We start from the raw sequence: 22332 nt of genomic DNA on the forward strand, positions 1-22332 counted from the left end.
GGATTTTTGTCACCCTCCCTGTCCCCCCTCCCCCACCCCGCTCTCACTCCCTGACTGATCCAAAAAGCCCAGCAGATGCCTGGATGGCTTTAGCCTTTATTTGCTCCAGCTGTCCAAACCTCTATGCTTGTATTGATCAGATGTCTAGCCCAGAGTGCAGAAGGAATGCACTGTGTAAGTGTATACAACAGTGTCCACATCACAAGGTCATTACATTTATCTCTACCCTCAGCTTAAAGGGAAGACATTCAGGAGAGGGGCACATATAGGATGCCCAGGATTTGTTCTGCTCTGAGATGTCCGATGAATGTGGGTCTCTGTGTTCTCTGTAATGTCGGGCTAAATCGTTGGGACAGAGCAATTGTGGTATTGCCGTGTAGGCCTGGCAGAAGAAAGCCCTTGTGCTGGTATAATATCGCTCAAAGTTGGGTCCAGAACTGTAGCTGTATCAAGGCTCTTTCCAGAATGATCAATGGTGGGTTTTTTAGGGAGAGCTCATCATGAAAGAAGGGGCATTTGTGGAGGAAAGGGTGAGAAACAGTGAGAGAGAAAGAATGAGGGAATGATTGAGTGAAAGAGTGGAAAAAGTATGACCTTCTTAGTGACAAAACATGTTTATATGGAATGGCACGCTGTGTCATGGAACAGACCGAACCAGTAGGCCTCACTCTCTGACTGAATAGCCACTGAAACGTGTTTTGCCAGATTGAGTTACCAGCACAGCTCAATGTTGCATGACTCACTGAGCACAGTCTCATTTGTTTAAAGAATTCCCATAAAGTAAAAAAAGGGGGGATTTTGTTAATTTCGCGCATCTGCTTTTAGATCAACAATCACAGGTGCCAGACGTAACAAGAGGTTGCCTGTCGCTCGGCAGGACAGCAGAAAGGCTGTAAAATAAAATGTCATGCAGCCAGATCTGACCGGTTGGATATAATTTGACACATTTAATAGGCTCTTTGGCTTTTTTTAAAATCTAATTCACAAGACTTGCATCAATTGAGGTTTTGTTTAATGGCTCCGATGGCTCCACTAGCCCATGGTTCTTTCACCATCTGCAAAAGTGTTGTGAAGCATAATACACATCTTAACATGCAACACTTTATGGTCAACTTAGGACACTACAAATGGGGTTTGGTTTCACAATGCTGATGGCTCCACTTGCTGGTGGTTCTCTCCTGCTTTGCTTCGTGCAGGCGGAAGGTCGTGGCTATCAGAGGAAGTAAGGACCCGTTCCACATTGCCCCTTCCCCCCCTCCTGTCCCCCCTCCTCTTCCATTTCCTGTTTAGTTTATCGACGCCAGTCTTGAAGGGACGGGGCAGTGTGGTGGTGTGTGTGTGTGTGTGTGTGTGTGTGGTGGGGTGGACAGTTTGTGCGGCAGGGGCTGGATCCCATTAGCGGTCCACTTCCCTCCTGTTTGATTCCCGGCCGTTTGTCTTCAGTGGCGGGGACACATCTCTCGCTCAGACTCCCCCCTGAGGCGGCTCTGCGTCTGGCTTTCATGCCACAGCCCTGCGAGAGCTCCCGTCGATACAAACGGCCTCGCTCGTGGCGGGGTCCCTCCTAATTGTGACCGCTAAGTGGATGATGCGTGTGAGATGGAGGCGATGCCGAACGTTGTTATTGGTTTTTCGGTCCGTGGCCGTTTGTCATTTCATTCGGGATAATGGCTGAAATATTCCAGGGTTTCCCGCGCTGCGCACACAAATAGCCTTAATGACCTTGTTTGGATGTCGTTATTTGATTCACACAGATTTGGCTCCCGAACTCGCGGAGCTCTTTTGCATAGTTCATCCGGTGCATTTGGAATTGCAACCAGAATATATTTATCATGCTAGAGTGAGCAGCCAAGTGGTTTCACTATTGGGCCTGATGCAAATGTAGCATGTCTCTCTTTGGATGTTTTCAGAGGGACTGACAAGGATTTTGTTACGTTTCCAAGTTAGACTCCCAGTTAGACAGCGTGTCTCTGTGCAGATTTAGTGTTAAACTGAAAGTCATACACATTCTGACAGGATCACGCTCTTTGTTCAGATCAGGGAATGTTTTGTCTACCACTGAATCGGAGATGATGTTTGGGGCTGGAACTTGAGCCGTCTCAGGACTAGTCTTCTGGAAAGGTCCGTGGGGCCACTGACAGCCAGACTGCCGCCTGCCCACTCGCTGTGAGAAGCACTCTGAAGCGCCACTGTGTGTTATGTGATGCTCCGGCAACGCTTCTGCACGGTCTGCATGTGTGACCGATCGTCCAGCTGCCTGCGTGGCTCGGGGCCCAGGGGCAGATGAGGTGAGGTAAAGGGCCGCTTGATGAGGCCCTCTCCTTGGCCTGAAATGCCCCCATCTCCTCCCACCGCCTCTAGACTGGAGGCACTTTTCTTTTACACCAGGAAATAAAAGGCTATGGCAACCGGTGAACCTTTTTCCAAAAATGCTTTTTGCAGAAGATTTTATTGGATTTGATTATTTGAGTAAAAATATAAAAAAGAAAGAAATGAGGAAGTCCAGTATGAACTTCGGTGATCTTTGGCTCAGAGGCCTGGAGTGGAATGCTGCTGTGGTCAGATCCTGGAACACCCAATCATGGCCCAGGTCTGACTAAAGTGCTGGGAAGAGATGGGGGAGTAGAGGGGTGCAAATAGCAACTAGAAAACAACTAGAATAGCACCTAGAGAAAGGAGTATAGAGCAGGTGAACAGTGAGACATGGCACTAGGTGGGATGAATGCCAGGTGTGTTATGAGCGCTACATCATTTTGTCTCATTACATTTATTGCGCAATAAACTATGCTTTCACTTTCTGGGCCATTTTTTTTATTATTCTTTATCAGAACTGCAAATAAAAACATGGCATTGCCAGCATCTTGTTTAGTATTGATTGATATAGTATTGATATATTCCTTAATTAATACTTCACTTGATAAACTTTACTAGATCCCACATTATATAATACAGACTATTCAAAGAAGTTCCTCCAGTTGAAATGCCTGAAGATAAGAAAAATGCCTGAAATGTAACTACCTCATAAATCATTTTTATGGGATACTCTTCTGGTGCACAGAACTTTGATCCTTTTGCATGTTTGTTTGATCCTTAACCTAAAGCAGTTTGTTTGGATATCTGTCTCCGTTTTGATTTAATGATGTGTCCATCCATTTTGCCTATCCACTGCAGGAATTGCACGGACAGAGAAGGACAAGGGGACGCTGTACGAGCTGACGTTCCGCGGTGACCAGAAGCAGGAATTCCGAAGACTGATGCTGTTCCGTCCTTTCGGCCCGCTGATGAAGGTCAAGAATGAGAAAGTGGACACGGCCAGCGTCATCATTAACATTGTGGTTGCTCTGTCCCAGAGAGCTGACAAATTCCGGCAGTTCATGCACAACTTCAGGTGAGAGAGAGAAAGAGTATGTGTGTGTTTGTGTTTGAGAGAGAAAGAGTGTGTATGTGTTTGAGAGAGAAAGAGTGTGTATGTGTATGTTTGTGTTTGAGAGAGAGTGTGTGTGTATGTGTGTGTTTGTGTGTGTGTGAGAGAGAAAGAAAAGCTGCTTTAGACACCCCAGCATGTGAAGCAGCAGGTATTTTGGTCTAAAACAACCAACTTCCTAAAAAGGCATGCCAAAAAAACTTGAAAACACCAACAACAGCTCAGTTGGCACTGATCAAACCCTATTTGCATGCTATCTGGTGTCTTTTGGTGGTGTAGTTGGCAGTGGTGCACTCTGAAAGCTTTCACAGAGTGATTCATCCCAGACCACATAACTACATGGTGTGTAGAGCCTGAACTGCCTGTGGGAAGCACAGACACGCTAATCCTTACCATCAGTGCAAATGAGTTTGAAGTTAGCATCGAAATGAATTTGAAGATAACATTAAAACGTGTTACATCAGAAAGTGGAAAACGTTTTATACAACATCAAATCAGAATGGTACAGTGTGGCTCCTTTCTCTCTGTAATATAACACAAGTGGACTTGGCTCATTAGATAGGCTCCAACATGATGCAACAACAATGTAAGACTTGGATACTGTTACGCTATTCATTTTCTAAACAACTTGTGTAAACTGTAGGCATGGATTATCTAATTTTATGCTGTGGATCATTCCATATCACAGACTAATGGATTGCATATGTGCACAAACTAGCGTCCTGTTGTTTCACATCTTTATTTTCATGTTTTCTATACCATTGGTTGCACTATATGTGTACACCAAGAATCATCAGCCATTGGGTGGTTGCATAATATGACGTTAAGTCTCTATGTGTGTGTTAGCTGAGTCAACACTTTCCTTTCATACATATTTAAGTTACTGTGGAATGGAGATGTGTGTGATAGCATTCTGTTCTTCTGGAAAACACTGACACACACCACAGACGCTACACAGACACACACACATAAAACAGGAATAACTCCCTTTGTTTAGAGATTAAACTTTTTCTGGTGCTCTCTGCCCACATGCAGTTAGCCTTTGGGAAAATCTCTCCTCCTCATTTACTTTGTTATGGTAATCGCATAGTCCAGAAATGTTGCCTTTTGAATATCAAACAAGCGAGGATATTCATATTTTTAGAACCATGGCCACTGACTGCACTTAAAGGTTGGGAATCAAACACTTCCCTCGCGCAGAATACAAAGAAAGTCTTCAAATGCGTCGCATCCATTTCAACACAATGGATATGCAAAGAAATCCAGAGTCTTCCACACCTCCAGAAATTCTTCCACACCTGCTCTGGTACAGTTTGACATGGGTTAACTTCAGGTTTCTTACATATTTACTAATGATAATTTTTTATTTTTTTTTGCTGAGTACAGCGGATCTGGTATTCTCCAAGCAGGTGGTGCCTCCACTTGTTATTTTGTGCGAGTGGGGACAGTGTAGTCATCGTCGGCATCAACATGGCAATTTTGGCATACCTTGTTCAGAATGTGTCCGCTTCAAAAGCCTACAATTTCAAACCAGGTTGCAGCCTCTTTAGGAGTCCTTGCATGCTCCGGGGGGTATTTTCTTCTGTCTGCACCCAAAGCCTTCAAGGTAAACATCTCAAAAGAAAAGCATAATACTGTGCAGGTCTGAAGCCATCTGCACTGAAATACAATATGGTGGCTATGTGCTTAGTTTATAATCTGTATCTAAAATCTCTTCAGTCAGGATAGGATGGATGTGGGGTCCTCTCTATAAGGACATATATTGTGTAGCTGAGATGGGCATAATTATAGGCAGCTGGTCTGATGAAATGCCCCACATAGCTTTGCCGTTCATGCATATCAAAGAACACGGACTGTTTAGATCTATTGCAGAGATTACAGTCCTTGAACGTTTACCTCGGCTTGCACCCGAGGCAAGTTACAAGTTATGGAGAAACAGAGTATGATAATGATATATTGATATTGAGAATACATGCAGAGCTGTTATCATAAGTGGCCTCCAGTACATGGTCAAGGCATCCGTTCAGCAGTGTAACCTGCAAGTGACCCTACACATTGCAAACGCTGTGTCAGAGTGTGTTAGTTTATCACTCGGGAGTGTATCAACATATTGCATGGTTTAGATTCAATGACAAGGAGAATTAACTGTATTATGGATGCATTTATGCATAAGCTTATGTCCTGAGAGCCAGTAATGTTTGAGCAGTGGTGAGATGCACAACCCCTACAGTCTATGGCCTGTTCTTGTGTGTGTGTGTGTGTGTGTGTATGTGTGCACTGACATACCACTGTGGTGTTTGTGTGCCCAAAGGGAGGTGTGTGTGAGGCAAGACAAACGGATTCACCTCACCGTGGTCTACTTCGGGAGGGACCAGATGAGCGAGGTCAAGGGAACCCTCGAGAACACCTCCAGGTGAGTGCTCTGTGTGTGTGTGTGTGTTTCTGTGTGTGTGTGTGTGTGTTAAATGGGTGTGGCACTGGGTGGTGGGGGAGATAGAAACCTTGTGGCATTTTTCTAGCTGAATTCCTCTAGATTAGTTTTTTGTAAGTGTGTGTGTGTGTGTGTGTATATATATGTATATGTGGTGCGTATAGTTATTTTAGGTAACTGAGCATGGGGAATGGAGGTGGAACGCAAAATCTCTTGGGAATGCTTCCACTTAACTTTCTCCAAGGGCAGAATGTGTATATTTGTGTGTGTATTGTGTCTGTGTATGTGTGTGTGTGTTGGTGTGTATGTTGATGTGTGTCTGTGTGCTCATCTGTACGAGAAGCATCAACCTCGAGTGCAATGGTGGGAAAGCAGACAGAGCGTCACCACGGGACCACAGAGAGGAGGGAGTCTCAGGCGTTCCCCTCTCCATGACCTCTCTCTATCCCGCCATCCACCCTCAATTGCTCTCTCTCTCCCTCCCTCCCTCACACTCTGTCTCTCTCTTTCTATCCGGAACACCGGGCGGGAAGCATCCGACACCAGACTCCTCAAAGCTCTGCTCCGACTGCTTCCGACTCCGAGAAGTTATTGATTGTGATGGAGAAGAGCAGTGCTATTTCCCCAGGCTGTTTTTTTTCCGTCTTTCATGTGCACATCAGTGGGAGTGGGAGAGAGAGGGAGAGAACTTAGCGCGGAATTATTATGAACGAGGCACTCGTTGTGGGATTGAATATTAAAACCAGCGAAATGTCGTAAATGGAGACGTGTGCAAATTTGAGTGGTCAAGATTTTAATAATGTAGATAATGTGTCCTCCTCAATGGTGCAATATTTTTAAAAAATGTACCATGCTTACACACATACTCACATCAAAGCATAGGGATGTTAATGTGTAAATTCATGCTCAGTTATGCAGGCTATTTTGTGCACACACACACACACACACACAAACGTGCACTTACACACACATTAATAATGAAACAATAAATGACCAGTGCAGCTTGTATGCATGAAACTGCAGAGTGAAGGTCAGGCCATGGTGCCCTCATTGTGAGACCGGTGTGGCATTGACCCGTGTAGGGGGTTTGACAGGTCCCTCTGGTAGCACTGTGGATGAGGACTGGTTCAGAAAGACCCAGAACAGGCAGCTGATTAGTTGGAATAGAGCCAGGCACCCTACAAGAAAGTGGAACAAAACGTGTCTCGAGTTCATATCAGATCTCATCTCTGGGCACCACACATTAGCCAGCAGAGAAAACGAGGAGAGAGAGAGAGAGAGAGAGAGGGGGGAAATGATGGGAAGATGGGCACTGCTCTCCTCTCAATGGCACATCTCTCACAATGCTGCCAGACGCTATTGTCTCCCCGGCCTATCTGACGAGCTCGGTTTCTCATTTAACTAAGAGACACTCTGTCCGCTGCTTTTGTGTACCGAGGAGGAAAAAAAGAAAAGTGTTAAAAAAAGCTGTTTTCTTTTAAAGGGACTATTAGAGAAGCATGAAAGAGGAAAGAGGTTTTCTTGTTGTTTACTTTTTTTTCTTTCGAACAGTGGTACAGTTATTGTCATCCATCGAGCCTCATTTGTAGCCTCAGACATTTGCTGCATCTGAAAGTAAACAACAAAATTCAGGTCAGCCTTTGGGGAAAAAAAGGTTTCTTGTTTCGTTTTTGTCCCTCCCGCACTGTCAAAGTAACTCTTTGATACAGCTGCCGTCGGCCCACAAGTCAAGAGACAATACAGGAAGTCATCTAGGGGTCGTCTGAGATGTCACATGACATCAAACGCACCAACCAGTGGGAAAAAGGAGGACAAATCTTCAACTCGGCTCAACCGGCAGTGTGGCTGCAGAAATGGACGTATTTGTTGCGTAAGCCCTTATCTTCATCTACCATCAGCCCCCTCTCTCATCTGGCGTCTGATCTCTGAGCGACGCACATAATGTTCCCACTCCCCAAGTTGCTCACTGCGGGACTTGCCCTGATGGACGCAGATGAGCTCGGATGTTGTTGGGAGAGAGAGGATTTGGTGGAGGGGGGGTTGATATGTGGTGCCGATTTAGCGACAGCCAATTATAGGCCAACAGCAGCCTCCACTGAGTCGATATCTTGCTTCCATCCCCGGGCAGAATCATGTGCTGTTGTCAAGAGTCAGGCTTAGTCCACTCAGCTTGGCCACTCTGACATTTCCACTGTGGCAATCCCTGTGGGACTGAAATTAAGCAATTTCTTCTGAATCTCTCTAAGTTTTTGTTTTTCTAAAGGGAGACCAGCTGACTGACAAGGGTGGAGAGGAGGAGGAGGGTGGGGGGGGGAGGCAGTAGTGGGCAGAATTTAGAATGTGAGGGGTGTTATTCTTTTTGCGATAGACAGGGACATGTGAGCCTGTCGAGCAGATTAATCAATAGGCATGAATAATTCGTGCGGCTTCAGAAGGGGGAGACCAGTGGGGAAACGGCTCGGAACACAGCGTGATACGCTCAACCTTCAAGCACACCTTGAGTGCTCTGAGCTCCGAGCCTCCGAGTTTTATCTAGCCTGTAGCCATAACGACAGAAAGAGAAAAACATCTCAAATACTCAATGTTTTGAAGGCGCCAATGCGCCAGCGAGGAATCTGTCCAATGCAACACAGATAAGAAGAGCGATCCTCTACAGCAAGGACAGTTTTTATGTAAAGGTAGTTTTTCATTGGAACTGATAGAAAAATAGACCGCATATTACAAAAGGCCAACACAATGGAGGGAAGTGAGGCAAATAGAGGAGAATACTGCAGTGGTGTCCCTTCTGGTACTCTTACCCCTGTAGGCTAAGGAGCAGAGCTGCCCTGAGTATTGTACCTGCGGATACTTCACAGCACTTTAGCAGGCATCGCCTACATCTGCTGGGTCTTAATGTGAGGAAGGCTGGAAACAGAAAACAGGGAGGAGTGAGTCAACAAAAGGAAGACAAGGTGGTCCCAGACAGCCTCCAGCCGCCGAAAGACAAATCAGGAAAACGTTACAAAAAAAAAGGAAACAAGGTGCTGTGTGTGTGTATGTGTGTGTGTTTTGGCCTGAGGGTTGAGGGTGAATCAGACACCAAACCCCTCTACAGCCACAGTTCTTCCACAGCTGTCCCGGTAATGTGATTTAACACACAATCCTGTTTGCCCGTGCTCTCCTGCCGGTGCCAGATTCCCCCCGATCTGCCAGACCCACGGCAGGTTTTTTTTTCTTCTTCTTGTGCACATATATTTTGAGACTTAGCAGCCCTGAAAGGTATTTATCCGACGTGTAACAACTCCCTCGGGGCCAAAGGAACAGTGTTTTCATGGCCCAAGAATTTCGTCTGTCAGATTAAGCAAATGTTTTTTGAACCCACACAGAAAATAATCTTGCGGGGACTGGATGTTGGTGACGCAAGGGTTTCCAAAAGCCTCCTAATCTGGCCTTTTGCTTTGCTTTGCTGTGATAGGCATCAGAAATTCAAGAGCCGATTGTGAGTGTTTTAATGCCCACGTACATTATATCTCACGTGTGTGTGTGTGTGTGTGTATGTGTGTGTGTGTGTGTGTGTCTATGTGTGTGTTTGTGTGTGTTTGTGTGTCTGTGTCTGTTTTCATGTACGGACCACTCCCAAATCAATGTTTTCATTTGAACATCTGATAAAACAGAAGTTCTATTATGGTGGCCGATGTTGAAAAAGTAAAAAGTCAACAGTCCTCCAATACAGTGTTCCCAGGAGAGGAAACCCATCCCTCAACCAACAGTTAGCCAAAGATTAGTTTGGTTTGGCTTTCTAAACTATTTAAGAATGAACACAATTAGCATAGCTGTGTAATATCAAGTGGAGGTAGCACAATGGCAAAAATACACTGGGAAATAACACAGAATGAGAGGAAAACCCCATAGAGAAAAAGACCAAAAACTGAAGTTGAGGAATCAGAAGCCCTGCAGCATTGTTTCCTCTGTGTGACCTGTGTGTTCAGGGCATATTGTTCATCTGGATGCGATGCCTCTTATCTTTTTGGATCAGCATTAGATCTTTGATGTTGCAGAAATAGCCTGCCTATTTTACTGCCTACCCAAAATTGTACTTCTCATGTCGATGTCAATGCATCATTTAGCTTTTTTGGTATTTGTGAGATGATTCAGTAATATCATAATAGTATTATTGTGTTACGGTAATCTCTCAAAAATGCCATGGAATTAGAGATGGTTTATATTTCAAAGCTATTTGAAGGCTTATATTTATATCTGTGTGTTGGGTGTTCAAACACTGTATCATCTGGTGCAGCTGGTTGTGTATTTTTCTGTGCACACACTGAGTTGACCAGAAGGGTCACATGCTGACCCGACACACAAAGCACAAGCCTTTGGCAGTCTTTCTGCCGCTCTTTCGTCCGGTCATGCAAGTTCGTTCCTTGACATTAGATCACGCATCTGGCGATGTCAGAAATCACAGAGTATTTCATTTTGAGAGCCCAGGATCCCGCTGCCCTCTTCATCATGCAGGCAGTGATGAAGGAGCCAGAAATGGAGGGAAACAAAAACGTGGCTGTTTGCGGTATTCCTGCATGGCTCTCTCCTATTTGTTATTTGGTACACAGGAGCCTATTTAATCCATGGGGAATGTGATCATGTTAAAATATGGATGTCATGTTTCATTCATTTGAGCTCACTTAATGGAGACCTTTAAGTCCGGGTAAGTTTATTGGCGAGATCCTTGTCCACATCTGACCGTGGGAACCACTAAATGTTAAATACTTTGAATTCAGGCCATTTGTTCTGCAAAATGCATTATGTGGACACGTCTGTATTCAGTTTGTGTACACAAGTTTGCCCTGGTTGATTGACCACATTGCAGTACATCATGTGGCCACTTTGTGTTGCTCAAACATTGTAGCTTTTATAGCAATCATAGTGTCAGCAAGTCCAAAAGCATTTAATGGTCTTGGTGAAACCACATTCCCAGTCAAAAGTGTTATGATGATAAAAAATATTGTAATAACACATTTGACCATTTATTGTGACAACTGGAAATAGCATAATTTCATACTGTGTTATGGCACCTTCTATCGTCAGGGATATCGTTTTCCATGTAAACAATGTAATGTGTGTATAATTCTAATATGAGGGAAAAGGAAAGAGTGTTGAATGTTTGTGTGTCTTACTCTGTTACACACTTACAGCTTGTGTAGAAAATCCAAGGATTTTTACTGGAATAAGAATCTGCTAGTGTCTAAACCTTGTTTCCTTTTAAGTAGGGTTCCAAGTACAGTTGCCATAACCATTCTATCTCTTTCTTTCTTTCTCTTTCTCTCCACACTCAGGGAGATGAACTTCAAGAACTTCACCTTGATCCAGCTGAACGAGGAGTTTTCGGGGCCGCGGCCTGGACGTCGGTGCACGGGCGTGGAAGGGGGGCAACGTGCTCCTCTTTTTCTGCGACGTGGACATCGTCTTCACGGTGGACTTCCTCAACACCTGCCGTCTGAACGCCCAGGCCGGTGAGCATACCTGTCAACATTTAGCTTTCCAAAAACAGGGGGCTCAGTGTTTATACCGGATCTGTGTTTGCATATTTAATACGTTTCATACACGTGTTTCAACACTGCATTTCGGTCGTTGCTTTTACCTTACCATTACCTTACACATGCCAGTTACTGTATGTATCCACGCTGCCTGCAGCCTACTTCCAAAACTCCAAAGCTGCTTGCTGTCAGATTTGGGCACAAGTTCAGTGTATCAACAACACTCAATAACAGTTTATGTGATGTGTTAATTAATTAAATTCCAAACAATTTCACAACAGCTAGTTCTGGAGTAGGCCATTCAACTAGCCCGCTTGTTTACGACGAGACTCAGGCTGCCCAGTCACCCGCTTCCTTATTTGGGTTTTGGGTTGCCAGGTTGTCTATGACAAAACGGTTGAAATTGAAACTAAGTGATCGTGTATGTGTAGGGTGTATTTCATACACAATCTGGCAACCTGAATGGATCAATGATTTTAAAATGAAGTTTGATGGCCATGCAAATTACGGGAGTTTTCCGGGAGAAATAACAAAACGGGAGGGTGCTGGGAGATGACCTTGAAATACGGGAGAAACCCGGGAAAAACGGGAGTGTTGACAGGTATGCCGGTGAGTGATCCGGCAGCTGGGCCAAACAGACAGCATAGAGACATCATCACAGACCCCTAGAGGCCATCAGACCCACAACAGACCCAACAGATGCTCCAGTTTGAGTTCTCTTTTCCACTGTAAAACTGGTCGGACTTGTGCAAAGGTTGGACTGGTAGTTTATAGAAGTGGTTTAACCGCCTAAACACCAGAGTTCTGCTTTTGTGAACGTTTATGCTGTGGGCTGAGTGAGAATGCAGTCTAAAAAGACCCATAAAGACAGGCTACGATGATGCAGCACTCTACTGATTGCACTGACATTAACAGTGCATTAAGGGATTGCACTGCACTTCATCACACAGATGTTGAGCTCCACCCATGCATGTGTTGTAGTGCAGTACAAACATATACAATTTGATTATTAATTAATCAACATCGGCAGAAACTTAGGCCCTGTCCACACGGAGACGCTTTTTGGGACGCTTTTTGGGAGACGGTTTTGCTTCGTCTTGGCCGATCGTCCAAACGAATCCTGTAAACGCACTGCCCGAAACCGCACTTTTTTTAAACCTGGTCCCAGGGTGGAAAAATCTGAAACCGTAGCCCTTGTGAGTTCATTTGGACGGCGAAACCGCATACCTGCGTATTAATGATGTCATCGCCACACCTCCGCTGCCCTGGACTTGACACTTATAGTATTGCCTAACAATACTAGTTTTCATACATGACATTACCTACGATTACACTCAGTAGTATAAATATCACAACTGGTGCTGCGCAGCGCCAATAGCTTATGACTTGGTGGACTGAACACTGTTTTTCCCGGTGTTTTTTATGCATTCTAGCTACTGTCAGTGACGCGAGAGAACTAGTCAGAAGTTATTAGGGAAGTGCGGTGTAAGTTAAAATTAATTTGTGCGTAGTGCCGGTGTCATTCATTTATTTTACATGTCTTACAACATAAATAAATGCATTCTAGTATAGTCAGATATGACCATACAAAGACGCGTAACTCATGTTAAGCTTATGGTAGATGTGCACTAAATGTGAATGCGCGATTTGATGCAGGCAAAAGTATCGGACTGTTACTAACGAAGGTATTATAGCAATATTATAAATGTGGCGACAGAATAGTCTAACTTGGTCCTAGCGTTTAGTAGCCTATGCATTTGCGGTGATAGCCAAAACTAATGTGAATCGCGGACTATCCTACAAGAAAGTAAAGGAGATTATTTGTACCTGCGTTAGCCAAATAAAGGGCGGGACTGCACCCTTCACAAACCGTACAAATTAAGTTTATTAGTTTTACAGTTGACTACAGTTGGCAGTTCACTATCAGTCCACACAAACAATTCTGGTTTCCTTGCACTAGCCATTTTCGTCCTAGCCTATTCTGTTTGTTTATAGCCTACAGCTCGCAAGCTTTGGTCAATTTCTGTAAGAGAAACAGTGCCACCTATAGGCGTAAGATATGAAGTAACGTGTGGAGTCGTGTTGAGATGGATCCATTTGGACGCAAATATTCTTGATACGGTTCCAGGGAAGACGGAGGAAAAAAAGGTCGGTTTGGTATGTGTGGACTAGGCCTAACAGTCTTGTGTTCTCTCCATTGGTTCCCAGGTAAAAAGGTCTTTTACCCTGTTCTGTTCAGCCAGTACAACCCTGCAGTCATCTACGGCAGTCATGAGCACATTCCTCCAGTGGAACAACAACTGGTAATGTTCTTAATAACTCAGCATCTGCTTAATCTGGTTAGGCTGCTTAATCAAATCAAAAAGCAGTGAGTTGCTACATCACCCACCCCACCCCTCCCTTCCTCTACCCCCATTGTAACTACACATATGCCTGAGCTGTATTCCAGAGAGCTTTACATATTAGCAGCAGGGCAGCAGCATTATGCAGAAATATGAAGCTTGAAGGTGTGAGTAAATCTCCTGGAGTTTAAGTAATCACATTCAGTGTTCTTAATGAGGCCAATGTTTATGTTATTAACTGCAACCGTCGCTGCGTGGGATGGACTTATTGGAACAAAATTATTCTCACAGCAGGGAGCCGACACTGCTTGTCTTGCCCCGACTGTACACCGTGTGCTGTGTAGCCTGTCTGAGTAAACTGTTTTAATGTGATGTTTGGATGAAAAGGATGAGGTGTGGTGGGGGTTTGTCTCTAACGGGTGGACTTGTATGTGTTGCCTTGGACAGGTCATCAAGAAAGACACAGGCTTCTGGAGAGATTTTGGCTTTGGCATGACGTGCCAATACCGATCCGACTTTATCAACATAGGTAACCATCCACACTGAGTGTTTTACCAACCACATCCACCCCATATTTGACATGGTGTTTTCACACAAGCGGAGAGCCATTAGTATTTCTCACCGTGTGTAATGGAGAGCCTTTGTTATAGTTTGACACAGCCTATTCAAATCCTGGGGGAATCAAACACCTATGAAAAAATATAATGTCTGCAACACTGCTTAAACTCCCATATTTAATGTTAGAAAAAAGGAAAGACAACGTTTCGACCCTGCTGGGTCTTCTTCATTGCGAATTGGGAATCAAACACCTACACAGTGAAATCCTTGCCATGTAGATGTTGAGCTAACAGCTTTGAATGCATTAAACAGATTTAGAAAGTAGTAATCATTCAACTAAGTCCGTCTTTGTCCAGCCTGTTCAGATGAACAGATATTTCCAGGTTGTATGTGACGGTGCACTCTGTGAAAGTGATGTATGCTTGTTCTTATTTGTCCTCGGGATATTAGTCAGGTTCTTGTGAGAGATTTCTTTCCACTGAGGCAGTGGCTGTGAAATGAACTCAGCTGTGGAGAAAGGAGAGGGGACGTCAAGAGGGACTTGTACTTTCCTCTGCTCTTCCTGATGGCATCTACTTTTTCCATTTTGTACCAAAAACTCTATGGCAGTTGTGAGAGAAATTTATATTAAAGATTCAATTTCACATTTATTTTTAGTGGCTTTCCCCTGTTGCAGTTGCTACTCACCTATTTTGTGCATTGATTTGAATATGAGCATGGGCTGAATAAACAGTTATGTAAATTTATGTACATGACAAGTATTTATGATAAATATTTATTATTGGTGCCTGGTTTGTTGCCTTTCACAGATTCCTCACTGTCATTAGACCCTTCAGCTACAGGTTTTGTATTAGGTTTTCTTCAACCGTGTGGTGCGACTGGCTACAGCAGCACCCATACCACACTCAGGTCCATGTGCCCACAGGGACCCCGGGTTCGAGTCCGGCCCGAGTCATTTCTTGATCCAATCCCATCTCTCTCTCCCACTCGCTTCCTGTCAGTTTCTTCACTATTCTGTCGCAATAAAGGCAAAAAGCCCAAACAAATATACGTGGGCAGTCTTGGGGATTATGTACGGCATATTTCCGACCTCCGAATTCCCAGATAGCGGCTTTGCTGCTGGATTAGGAACAGATGATCGGTTGTCTGGAGTGTGTGGGCGACTCAGATGTCATTGGTGATTGATAATCTCTGAAGTAAAAGAATGCTCATGAAACTTTTTGTTGGTCACTCACCGCCCTCAACTATTAAAATCCCCCTCTAATCTTGGATCCGTGTCAGTTGCAGACCCATTTCATCCATTGTGGCGAATGCAGGCATTTTCTCAAGCTGAAATCACCTTGGCAATTCCAACATTGCTACCCTCTCCATCAAGGTTCATGCTACATTTGATAAACCACAGGAGAAGCATGAAATGCACTCAACCTGAATGTGACATTCTGAATGTGACCAAGTACACTAAATCCCTGGCCATAGACAACAGCAGTGTCTAGTTCTTGTACAACACAGTGGTTCTTGTACAGCCCAGTGGTTCAGCCCCCCTTCTTGGGAATATCTGGGGGGTTGTGCAAGCCCCTACATGTACGAGTAAAGGCAGTACAAGATAACATTGTGACTGCTATGAGGATAACAGGGTAGGATGTGTTTTTAGTTGAGTTGTGGGCTTGTTTTTGCTCCTCTTAACCAGGAGCCGGAGAGCGTGACATTCCTGATATATAAGTATATTGATATGGTCGTGGTCATGATGCACAATATTGATGTTAGAAAACTCGGAGATTGCTTTTAACAGTCACAAGCATGACGTTCCCGTGAGCTATTATGAGAGGACAGGCATGTTTATTTTTCACTCCCATACTGACAAATCGGAGCAAAACTATTTACGGTTATGTTTACCAACATTCACACAGTTTAGATAATGATAGAACACTGACTGAATGCAGTTTTATCTTTACATTACATTACATAAACTTCCTATTCTATGTCTTTTGATATCCCTTCTGTAATGAGGCCTCAGAATCTTATTTTTAAAACACCTCATAGTTTTGTAATGTCTGAATTTGTTTGATTTTTGATACATGAAAGCATTCATTGAACCCAGAATTCTATGACACAGACTTTTAGTAATATGACATACCTGTTTGACAACTACATGTTTTTTCAACATTAAAGAGCAGCTCAACAAGCTTGTTAAATGTAATACATGTGCTGTGCTATACCACATCTTGTGCTGTTACAGTTTTTAAGTTTCACTTCCATATATCATTACAAAACTGCAGGACAGAGACAGATGTATCAGCCTCTTTCACACACACACACACACACACACACACAGGCAGACGACATACACACGCACACACCATCTAACTGTCTTCTCCCCCTTCCAGGCGGTTTTGACGTGGACATCAAGGGCTGGGGCGGCGAGGACGTGCACCTGTACCGCAAGTACCTGCACAGCAACCTACTGGTGGTGCGCGCGCCCTCCCGCGGCCTCTTCCACCTGTGGCACGAGAAGCACTGCGCTGACCAGCTGCCGCCGGACCAGTACAAGATGTGCATGCAGTCCAAGGCCATGAACGAGGCCTCGCACGGTCAGCTGGGCATGCTGCTCTTCCGCCACGAGATCGACGCGCACCTCCGCAAGCAGCGGGCGCGCACCAGTGCCAAGAAGGCCTGAGCGGGTGCGCGGGTGTGCGGACGGACAGTGGACATGGGAGCGGATAGTTGAGATGGGAGGCAGGCAGCAGGATGAAGACTGTGTGTGTCATGGGCCCCACCATCTCTTGCAACAGGATAATCACATGCAAAGCTCCAAAGACAAACGACACAGCTAGCATCATATGCTAACATGCTATGTAGGGAGTTTGTGAAAATCGCCTGGGAAGTCTGACTAGACTTGAAGGCAAAGTTTTTTGGACTTTGTGTGAAGGGATGTAACAATACAATTGTTTAGGATGAGGATCCCGAGTGCTGTTTGGAAGACTTGCGATCTCTCTTAAATGATTCGAAGATTACAGATGCACTTATTCTTACATGTTTCCAAAGTTTCAAAGAAACTTGCTTTTGGTGTTATTTTACATCTATCAAAGAAACTAGGTTTGTCATCCTCAAGAAAAGTAACACATGGACAGGAAACTAGAGGATCAAAGGTGAAGACCGTAAGACAAAAGGTCAATAGGTCAAGACTGTATTTAATTCAGAGTCCTGTGACTAAAGTGCTTGTTAACCTCACTTCACTAGTTCGCCCGTCGGTATGATTGCTATACTGAGTGTATAAGCTAAGCGCGTGTTTGGCATGGTAGCTGGTGAGACTTGTTTGAAGGCTGCCTGCTGTCTTGTGACTGACTACACAGAACAAGGGCCACTAGGAGGACTGTAGAGCCTTGGTTACAGTGACCTCTAGTGGTGTTTTGTGAGGCTCATTGGATTCATGAAAAGAGAAAGAAAGAATAGATTGTATTATATTTTATTTTGCTGAGACATATTTTAGATTTTTCTACTATAAAAATTACATTCTAACAGTTTTGCTACATTCGTGGTGAACTTGAAAACTGCTACACTTATATTATTGTAACTTGTAGTACTGCAATTTTCACATGTGATGACATTGACATGGCTTACTGGTGTTCCATATTTCCTGTCCACGTGGAGCTTAAGTAGCTATTTTTTATTCAAGACATCTTGTAACTATTTATATATGCCTGACCATGTATTCTTTTTCAACAAAGAGAATTTTCACATACAGAAAGTGTGCATAATATAGGCTACTCTACAAATGTGCTGTAGTTTTTGACACATTTTACAGTGTACAGACAAAGGAACTGAAAAATTGAGTGCAGCTTGTTCACATATTGTCAGCTGTCAATGTGTGCCAACTGAACATTTTTCTGCTGAGAATATGTTTTTGTGTCTTCCTAAAGTAGGAAGTGGTTAGACTATACCATTGTCAATCAGGGAGTTCAAGACCATGAATAAAACAAAAGCAACGTCTGTAGAACAGAAGTGGACAAAGACTACATAGAAAACAGTCTGTAACAACATTTCTTGTTCAAATCTTAACAAATGCAGTGGCTGTGTGTGACAAGACCTTTTTTTTTAAAGGTCTGCCTATTCTTCTGCATGTACACTGATATATCTTATAATGTATGGCTGCAGGAACACCACACACACACACACACACACACAATGACGACGAGCTCAAAGAGCTATAACTCACCGCTGTCTGGTCATTGCTGACTTGTGCTTTCATGGAGATTGTGCAGACACACAGACACACACACACACACACCATCTATTCTCCTTGTGGAATGATAGTGTTGGCTTCCATTTTGCCTCTGTGCCAAACTGTAATTGCCTTGTCTGCAAGCGTTGCTTGTTTTTTTTATACATTACAAAAAGAAAAGAGAAGTACTCAGCAAAGTATTGTTTGTAAATGTACAGTATATTAAGTATAATAACTGAGGGGGATGATTAAGTTGACTTTTGCTGTTTGAGCTACTGGACAATATCACCATAATGAACGATGGCATTGGCTTGATCACGACATGAGAAGTAGATATGTTGAGTTGATGACATAGTGCTGGTCTGGTGTACAAGTCCCCAGCAGTGAGTGCCATTCTCAGGGTGCTGCTACAGTGTTGGCTGAAGCACTGCTTTCACTGTACCTTTGTATAGATGACCAAATGTTGTTAACAAAACAATCTAACTTATTAAAATTGCACTTTTGTTGAATACTGTATTAAATGCATTTTGCTCTCTGTATTTCTTTTTTTTATTTTATTTTTTTATTTTATTTTATAAAAAATAGAGACACAAAATATCAGACAATTTCTTTTGGATTTGTTTGCTGGTTGAGATATATATATATATATATGTGTGAAGATTAGGTTTCAGTTATACTGTAGTACAGACTGTTTTGTTTTATTGGGTCAAAGACTCAAATAAAGAAAGATTAGTTCATTTGTATTGGTTGTTGTTTTGGTTTTGATTGAATATTTTGTTTTCTTAAGTGTTTAAATGCTGATGCACATTATGTACTGTAGCCACACTATTTTCACTGAACCCAAACTGGTGCCATGACCTGTTAAAGGCTACTAATGCATTCTGCTAACCTGAATTTCAACCTACTTATTACATATCAAAATGTAAATGGTGCTGGGTGCTGGTGCTGATTATGTTTTATTTCATGTCCATACTTTTTTTTTTTATTTAAAAGGGGATCACAAAACTTCAAACATCTCCAGAGCTTTAAGCACACTAACTTTAACTGGCTAACTTTACTCCCTCCATGGGTCCAGTGAGGACTTAAATGGATATTCCACCATTTAGGGAATTACACTCATTTTCCACCTCCCCTTGAGTTAAACAATTGATTTTTACCTTTCTCCAGTTCATCCAGCCGTTCTCTGAGTCCAGTTCAAACCAGTTTTAGCTCCAGCCTAGCATAGATCATTGAATCGGATTAGACCATTAGCTTCTCGCCTGCTAGCATCTCGTTTAAAAGTGACTAAGATTTCTGGTAATTTTCCTATTTAAAACTTGTCTCCTCTCAAGGTAGAAAATAAGACCAACAGAAAATGAAACAAGGATTTTCTAGGCTGATTTGACATGGAACTATACTCTCATTCAGGCGAACGGCTGGATGAACTGGAGAAAGGTAAAAATCAATTGTTTAACTCAATGAGAGGTGGAAAATGAGTGTAATTCCCCAAATGGTGGAATATCCCTTTAAGTGGATACCTAATTGACCACCCTTACTGCAAATCTGAAAATTACATTCACTTTCTCTAGACAGCAAGCATCAGAATATACAACCCCAAAACAGAAAAAGTTGGGACGTTGTGTAAAATGCAAATAAAAACAAAATGTCATAATATACAAGTCTTGTAAACCCATATTTAGCAGCAAAAAGGACATAGACAACATATCAAATGTTGAAAATGAAAATGTGGACTATTTCATGGAAAGTATATGTTAATTTTGAATTTGATGCCAGCAACATGTTCCAAAAAAAGTTGGGACGGGAGCATGTTTACCACTGTGCTGCTTCACCTCTTCATTTAACACAATTCTGTAAATGTTTAGGAACTGAGGAGACCATTTGCTACAGTTTTGATAATGAAATGTTGTCCCATTACTCCCCGATACAGGATTTCAGTTGTATGGGGTTTCATTGTTTTCCTGAAGTATTCAAGGTCGTCCCTGGAAAAGACATTGCCTGGATGGCAGTATTGTTGCTCATAACCTGTATACATAATTTAGAATTGATTGTGCTTTGCCAAATGTGCAAGATGCCCATGCTGTAGGCATTAATGCTCCTCCACACCGTCATAGATGTTGGGTTTCGAACTGAGCACTAATACAAGTTGGATAGGTTGGATACTTGGACAGGCCCTCTCCTCTTTAGCCCAGATGAGTCCATTATTTCCAAAAAGAATGGCAAACTATGATTGGTCTAACCACAGGACCTTTTTCCACGTTACCTCAGTCCATTTTAAACAAGCTCAGGCCCAGATAACAGGGTGGTATTTTCTGTATCATGTCTCAATGTCACAATTTTAGCTGTTACAGTTTTGGCTGCAGTTCTTGAATTGAGTATCAAACTGGGCACATAGACAATGGTTATCAGAGGTTTTCCTGAGCCCATACAATGACAGGTCTGGACACAGGTCTGGTGATGATGCTGTGCCATCTGAGGTCCAAAAGACCATCATGGCCATCCAATTTGTTTTTCAGCTATTTCCCTTATTTGCAAAGATTTCTCTGGATTCTCTGAATGTTTTAATATATTATGTCCTGTAGATGATGAACTCCCCAAATATGTCACAATTTCATGTTAAGAAGCATTAAAATGACATTGTTTCATTTGTGCACACAGGTTTACTCAGAGTGATGAATACCCCTACATCTTTACTTATAAGAGACCCTGCCTCTCTGGGATGCTCTTTTTCATACCCAATCGTGTTTCAGTTCCCTAATTAGTTGTGAAACATTCTTCCTTTTGTTTTCTTTATCATTACACAACTTTTCCAGCATTTTGTTAGCCCCGTCCCAACTTTTCAAATTCAAAATGAACATATATTTTCCATGAAATAGTCAAATTTGTCATTTTCAACATTTGATATGTTGTCTGTGTCCTTTCTGCAACTAAATATGAGTTTAAGAGATTTGCAGATTATTACATTTTGTTTTTATTCACATTTTACACAACAACAACAATAATAATAATAATAATCAACGTCCCAACTTTTTCTGTTTTGGGGTTGTATAGGCCTAATGATTAATGAGGAACCACTTGAAAGTCTAGGTAACAAGGAAGTCAGGTACTGCAAAACATTATATTAAGCACGATGGAAACATATAATGTCAAAATGAAACCAAACCCATTAACTGTGTCCTCATGGATGCTGTGAAGAGATAAATGTGTGAGACTGGATTTGTAAGTAATGGGGAATGAGGCTCCAATCATTCACACATAAACTGAACGGTGCTTTGCTCAGAAAGCTTTCATCTTCCAGAAAGCCCTCATCAATTTTGTAACAGATGTCTGTACTTATAGCACCATCCCAACAGTGATAAGCCATGATGAAATTTGTTGACAGATTGCTCAGTTTTTCTGCAGCTGTGGGTGAAACTGTAATTGGTTCAGCAACAAATAGGTAGCTTTACTTTTAGCCTACAAATACTTGTAACACGGCCAATCCTAGATATAGTTAGAGTACAAGTGAAACTTTAGGTATAGCCATTTATTTTTAGATATGTGTTTATTCATTTCTAGGGAGTGGGTTGGGCGGGTTATTCATACTGATCCATGTAATAATATCTTAATGGTCAACCCCCATTCTACATCACAGAACCGCATTCACTGGCACTCAACTCTGACAGCAAATGTCTACGACGGAGTCTTAGGGCCACACATGAAGAAAAGAAATATTTTTGCCATTAAACTCGACATTTTGGGAATAAAGTTGAAATATCAGCTCAACATTCCGTATTCATTCTCTCTCCAAACTAGTTTTGGACATGTCAAGATGAAATGTTGAGATTAAAGTTAATATAATATGTCAA

At 42.8% G+C, this 22332-nt stretch overlaps 1 protein-coding gene across 1 annotated transcript in view; it reads left to right on the forward strand.

The window, feature by feature from the left end:
- The window catches only part of csgalnact1a (chondroitin sulfate N-acetylgalactosaminyltransferase 1a), a 41979-nt gene extending 22749 nt beyond the window's left edge, over positions 1-19230 (forward strand). The window contains 7 exon segments of the mRNA XM_048259237.1: positions 3172-3388; positions 5736-5837; positions 11168-11215; positions 11217-11344; positions 13577-13671; positions 14158-14239; positions 16653-19230. Of these exon segments, the coding sequence (XP_048115194.1) occupies positions 3172-3388; positions 5736-5837; positions 11168-11215; positions 11217-11344; positions 13577-13671; positions 14158-14239; positions 16653-16942 (962 nt within the window). The 3' untranslated portion in view covers positions 16943-19230.
- The last annotated feature ends 3102 nt before the right edge of the window (positions 19231-22332 follow it).

Source organism: Alosa alosa, chromosome 12, assembly GCF_017589495.1.
Source record: "Alosa alosa isolate M-15738 ecotype Scorff River chromosome 12, AALO_Geno_1.1, whole genome shotgun sequence".
In the NCBI taxonomy this organism is placed as follows: domain Eukaryota; kingdom Metazoa; phylum Chordata; class Actinopteri; order Clupeiformes; family Clupeidae; genus Alosa; species Alosa alosa.